The sequence below is a fragment of the Rhipicephalus microplus genome, chromosome X (assembly GCF_043290135.1).
Source record: "Rhipicephalus microplus isolate Deutch F79 chromosome X, USDA_Rmic, whole genome shotgun sequence".
Taxonomy (NCBI): Eukaryota; Metazoa; Arthropoda; class Arachnida; order Ixodida; family Ixodidae; genus Rhipicephalus; species Rhipicephalus microplus.
In genome coordinates, this window is record NC_134710.1 from 494,909,600 (window position 1) to 494,915,599 (window position 6,000).

General features: G+C 44.3%; 1 protein-coding gene and 1 long non-coding RNA gene across 2 annotated transcripts in view; both read left to right on the forward strand.

Moving 5' to 3' along the window:
* Positions 1-3,397, forward strand: part of LOC142775544 (whirlin-like) — a 116,746-nt gene extending 113,349 nt beyond the window's left edge. The window contains exons 4-5 of the mRNA XM_075877003.1: positions 2,481-2,816; positions 3,389-3,397. Coding sequence (XP_075733118.1) covers positions 2,481-2,816; positions 3,389-3,397 — 345 coding nt within the window. The remainder of the gene's footprint in view (positions 1-2,480; positions 2,817-3,388) is intronic.
* Positions 3,398-3,626: 229 nt separating this feature from the next.
* LOC142775121 (uncharacterized) lies at positions 3,627-5,489 on the forward strand. The gene is made up of 2 exons (XR_012886663.1): positions 3,627-3,853; positions 4,749-5,489. It is a non-coding gene; the product is annotated as an uncharacterized LOC142775121 (long non-coding RNA).
* Positions 5,490-6,000: the final 511 nt, after the last annotated feature.

Consider the following 6,000-nt stretch of genomic DNA (forward strand, 5'->3'; position numbering starts at 1 on the left):
CATGCGGATGGAAAGTGACAGAGCTGTAATTTTTTGTAGTGAGCGAAACGTTACGATGTGGTGCTAAAGATATGTACAAATTCTCGCGCAGACATATGATAAACAGCCGCATGTGTTCTATATAACCAGTTGTTTACACTTGTGTAATGATGACAGCAGCCACATAGCTATTAGCAACACCAGAAGCGTTAAGCTGATACTGCTACCATAAATCAACTTCTTCAGATGGCGCCTGACTACATTTGACCTTAACCTGACCTTACGGCTGTATCATATGAGTACATACGCGTTTTATTTTTTTAAAATTTGATAGCTAGCACTGGAACTGCAATCGATATTTGACGAACATTAGGGTCTATTTAAAAAGGGAGTTCCAATACTTGGTGTAACACTTATCGCCACGCAAAATACTGAGGTTTGATTCTGGCTTTGACCCTAGCATTTATTTTTTTGCATTCGTTGGGCCAACACGCCAATGGGGCTTTTTTTTAATGCTCGCGCGTCAAAATTCCCATGTCTGTTGTCGACGTTACTGGGTAGATATGAACTGTCAAAGACTTGGGGCACATACCCACTTACCTGTGACACATACAGGCTCGCGGGTATGTACGCGAGCGGGTATGACGTGCCCAACAGGATTGTGACAATATGCATGTCTCGACCAGCGATGTCATATTCGTTAAGCTATATTACCCTCCCATACGAAGTTTGGTTTACCACAAGTGAGGGAGATAGTCACGAGAGCACCAAGACGTAGGTGGATAGATAGATGGACAGACGTACGGATGGGCGGATAAATAGATAGATAGATAGATAGATAGATAGATAGATAGATAGATAAATAGATAGATAGATAGATAGATAGATAGATAGATAGATAGATAATCGCTTAAAGTGGAATGAGTACGGAATAAATTCTTTGGCATTTGAAAACAAAGAGTCGTGGTGTCATGCCCTTCCATGCTGTTCCCGGGTGCATAACTCTGGCACTGTTGTTTATCGGTTATGCGATGAGCTTTACTAGTGTTTAAAATTCCTTTTACTCTACGGTCGCAGTACCACTACACAGGTATATTTTTGTCAAATGAATTATGGAAGTTTGGTGATTGAACTGTCCCTAAGAACAGAATATTGTTTGACACAAAAGTAATAAATCGAAGTGTCTATGCGCAATATAAACTTAGTCGTAATTTTTGCAGAAGTACCACTTCATATACATTTATGTATACTTTAAAGAACTATGATTTTCAAAATTAGTCCAAACGATGTGCCTTACATTGATGCATATGATTTTATGGAAAACCTCTTTTTCGGCATACCTTGAGTGTTTGTGTGGTGTTGTTATATATTATTATAAGGCTGCGAGAAATATTCGTTTCAAGAAAAAAAAGATGGTTGTCCTACGAAATAACCGTGTCTTTGTTGTGTGACTGTCAATCACGTAATAAATCGATGAAAACACCAAGCCTAGCTTTTCTATTTTTACACTCTACTGGAGCGTGTACGTGTCAAACGTGTCCGTATATCGCTAAAGATGGTCAGCCACGTATATTCCCTGACTTAGCTTAACAATGTTCTTGTATTTTACAGAACACTAAGTAGTAAAAAAAGTGTGTGCTCATTCACACAAACCTATTCAACCAGTCCCACAGAAATACGCGGTGCTTGCTTTATTTTTTTATTTTTTGTATCGAGATGAGCAAGGCCTCGACACTTGAGTAGTTCAGTCGCACTGCAGCAGTTTCAGTAAGTAGAGCCCTTGCTAAACACTTGCAAATAAAATAACAAAAAAACGTCACATATATAGTGCTGAAGCACAGACTGTCAGTCAAGTGGAACACTCCTTCCATTGGCCGAACTCGCTACTCTCACTGGTAGTAGTAATGTTGGATGGGCTTCGTGCATCAAATCAGCAATGAAGAGAGTGGATAATACTAGAAAGCTGCAGTCAGTGCACATTATTTGCCGATAAATGCCTCAAACCACTCGAAACGAAGCGCCGCTGTGTACATTCGCGTACGCACCCCGCCATGGTAGTCTGGTGGCTAAGGTACTCGGCTGCTGACTCGCAGGTCTCAGGATCAAATCCTGGCTGTGGCCGCTGCATTTCCGATGGAGGCGAAAATGATGTAGGCCCGCGTGCTCAGATTTGGGTGCACGTCAAAGAACCCCAGGTGGTCGAAACTTCCGGATGCCTTCACTACGGCGTCTCTCATAATCATAGAGTGGTTTTGGAACGTTAAACCCCGCACATCAATCAATCATTATATTTGTGTACGCGCTGCTGGCCACATATCCCCACTATCGCGGCAATGACACTGCCACCGATAGTCCAATCTTGGGGAGCATAAGGGCGCTCACCGGTCTGAGAACTGGCTAACCTTCCTGTCCTTCCTCTTTCAATAAGGGAGCTCAGGTCACCCCGTGACACTTTGCAATCGGGCATATAGCGATGCACTCCTTCACCCTCACGCCCCCAGTTTGATGACCTGCTGTACCGGCGAAAGGTCCAAGCGGCGTGGAACAAAGAAACACAGCAGCAGGTACAGCTCCAGCTCCAGCAGCAACAACAACAACATCAGCAGGAACAGTCGGGGATGGTTGAAGGTGCTTGCAGAGGCGCTGGGCTGCCCAGCGAGGACAGTGATGTTGGCTTAGCCAGTGGTGGAGGTGGTCTTCAGCAGGGTGGAGGCAGCCGGCGACGCAGGCCTCCATTCAGGCGACACAGCAGTGGCGGTGAGTCCGGTGACAAACAGCCGGCCGTCGAGGACCGTCGCTGGAGCAGTGTCAGCGAGCCCCCCATGGACCCGGATGTGGTGCGTCAATTTAACGCTTTTTGGCATGATGAGCTGGATGAATCACGCGGTTGCTGCATATATATATGAGGCATTTCAAGCAGCTTCGTTGGTTATCTGATAACGCTGATGATTGCTCGTGTCTAGGGGGCACAAGGAATCCCCTGCACTGCCCCTACCGTAAAATGCCGAGCAAGCACCCCCAGCAGAGCTAGCACGGCGTTTTATTTTTCCGGAGATATCAAATAAACGCCACGTAAGCATAAATGACCAGTTCGTTACCAAACGAGCGTCCCTTCCCAAATCTGGTGCAATTGTCTTTTAGCGTAGGAATGGCGCTTGCTAGACATTTTTTTGGTAGATTTTGGAAGCGCATTTGAAAGAGCGTGCAGGTATACTTTGTCATTGCTTAACTCTTAATCGTGTAGCTTGTCTCGACGACACAGCTTGCCTTTCAACCTATCATTTCACCAGCTTTTGTCTAAATATATTATGAGCAAGATTTCTACAGGTCAGCTTTCTTCAAACTACAAGCATTGAACTGTAATTTTGTTACGCTAAGTCAAAAGGTTCTTTTTTTTGTAACTTTTAAGGACTACTGATACGAAGTTTTTTGGGAATCGTTTTTTTCGCGTGAAATGGTAGGCCAAGGCCCCAAGAGCCTAGAAAATGTACCGGTTAGCGTGAGGGCGTCCTAAAAATTAATTACAAGGTGTTTTTAAAAGCTAGTTTATACTTTACCCTGACGTCACGACGTGGAGTGAGCAGCGCCCCCAAGCATTGGTATGTGCATGCGCAAGTTATCGTGGCGTATTCCCGGGCACTCGTGGCTCAGTTGATGTTTGCTGCACGCCGCACGTGAAGCATCTTGTGCGCCGTCAACGATAGACGAACTTTGGTCAAGCGACTATGACGACAGTAACGACGAGAGAAAAGAAGATGCTGAGCCTGCCGACCCTGCCAACTATTTCACTCTCGACCCAATTGCGAGCTCGTCGGAAGGCACCAGACAACGATAACGCCATGCAAGACGCCGTGCGCATCGGGAATATCGAATGGTAAGAATTCCGTGTGTATTGCTCAATGTCGCGCTGGCATCTTCCGGTTGTCCTAAAAGTCAATAGCGTTTGCCGCGTGGATTTGGTAATGCTATGAATTCCTTGAAATTATTGGTGTTCAGTGCAGATTTGAGACCACGTATATTCATTTGTCCTGTCGTTTTTCTATGCAAGCACACTGCTGCGCGCGCAGGATGTCAGCCTAATTCTGGTCATAACGCCTGAACATTACATACAATAACATAATCTGCTTAATTGCCTCTGTGGCAGCTGCCACGCCATGCAGAAGGGACCGAGTCGGTGTGTTGTCGGGAGATAGTCAACTCCAATGTGCCAGAGGAGGCTACCTGCCTCACCACACAACCTACGTTTCCGCGTGGCTGCTTGGATATCCACGCCCTAGTAATTGCCTATTACGCCTTGATTGGTGACCATCCTGGTGTCATTGAGGCTCCGGAAATCCACAAGTTTTACTTCTGCGATTGATAAAAGTTCACTCTTTCTGCTGAAGCTGAAGTGAGCCTCATGATCAAATGCACACCTTGTGTGTACTTTCTGCGGAGTCAAGTTTGCGTGCATGTACGACGCGTCATTCTCGCAAGCAGAACGTGAATAGGTGTATTTTACATGCTAATGTTTCTACGCCCCCATATCGTGCGTCCAACTATATAAAAGATAATTTGAAAAGCAAAATGTAAGTCGCGTCGGACAACACCGGTCGTCAGAAAGCGCAAGTTATGCACGACGCGAATTTTTACTACGTGAATAAAAAAACGCAAGTTAAGTATAGTTGCTACTTTCATTTTGAGACGGTTGTTCACAAATTAGAATGCCCGATCTCGCCTTTCACAATATTTGCGATTGATTTTATATGTTTTGTTTTTTTGCCCTATAGGCCACAGCCTCTGTAAAGTTGGGCTCAGTGGGTCAAACATGTAAAAGATTAATAAAGGTAGGCGTTTCTAAATATTTTTACGTGCCAAAAAGGCATCTGCATGCTCCATCATAGTGACCACATATTTCATAATTTTGTGCTTAAAGGGGCCCTTCGTTAGTTTGTGGCTTTGAAATCTGACTGCCAACATCTGATTCAGATGTTGAATATCTTTATACGTTCACTCTTGTCGCCGCATTTTAGGATCGTACTGCATTCCGATTTCAGGCGGTACAGATACACAGCGTATCAACAACTCGTCGGGTGAATATAGCGTCGCCTTGGGAAAAGGCGAGTGTTACTTCTGAGCTGCGTAGTGGGCGCAGTGCCTGCGCAAGTTCCTTCGCATGAGTACTGCGGATTCCAAAATCCTGAATTCTAATGCATAAATTAAATATAGGCAAACCCGTAGTTCAAATTGATTTATTTTAAGTGGTGTAGAAGGTAAGGACGCCCAATACTCTAGATTCCGCTCGCTCACTTCATAGATTCACTGGATGATAGGACAGCACGCCGTGAGCAGACGACCGAGAAGGCGACGCGCAGCCAGGTTGCCATTTTTTGTTTTAAAGACGACAGACTTTCTTGGGGACCTCCGACGTCAAAATTTCGGTCTGTCTTTTTGTCTGTCTGTACATTTGTCTGTTTGTCCGCAAAAACGAACCCGCCTATGGTATCAAAGTGAATAAAAGATACCCCAAACGACCCACCCCACCGCAGCGCCCGCCGATGTTGCTCAAGTTTCAGCGTTCATACTTGTGTGATTGCCAATAAAAAGCAAATATAGTGCATACCTGAGGCACTATAAAAATGCGTCGATGTTTTGTATATGTTTTGTATGTGTATTTTGTAATACTGTCAGCCTCGTTGGGGTGTTTCACAGGAGTGGGTAAAAAGTGTCCACAATACTATATGTTTACAAAGTAAAAGAAATGGAAAGATAGGATAATACACAATAATACAAATGTAAAGAAAAGTCGTGGTACAGAATTAAAATGACAATAAGCTTTCGTTAATAAAGAGTGCACAAGTTTCGGTCACATGTGCTGAAACTGAAGAAAAAATAACGAGAGTAGGGAAACAGAAGAACGCCAAGATGCAAAATTAGAACGACTTCCACCATTTCTGATTACAAAGATCAGTATACTCGGAAAGAAAGCAGACGATGAACAACACAATCCTGATAGCATGGCTATCTTGTAGTTGACAGAAC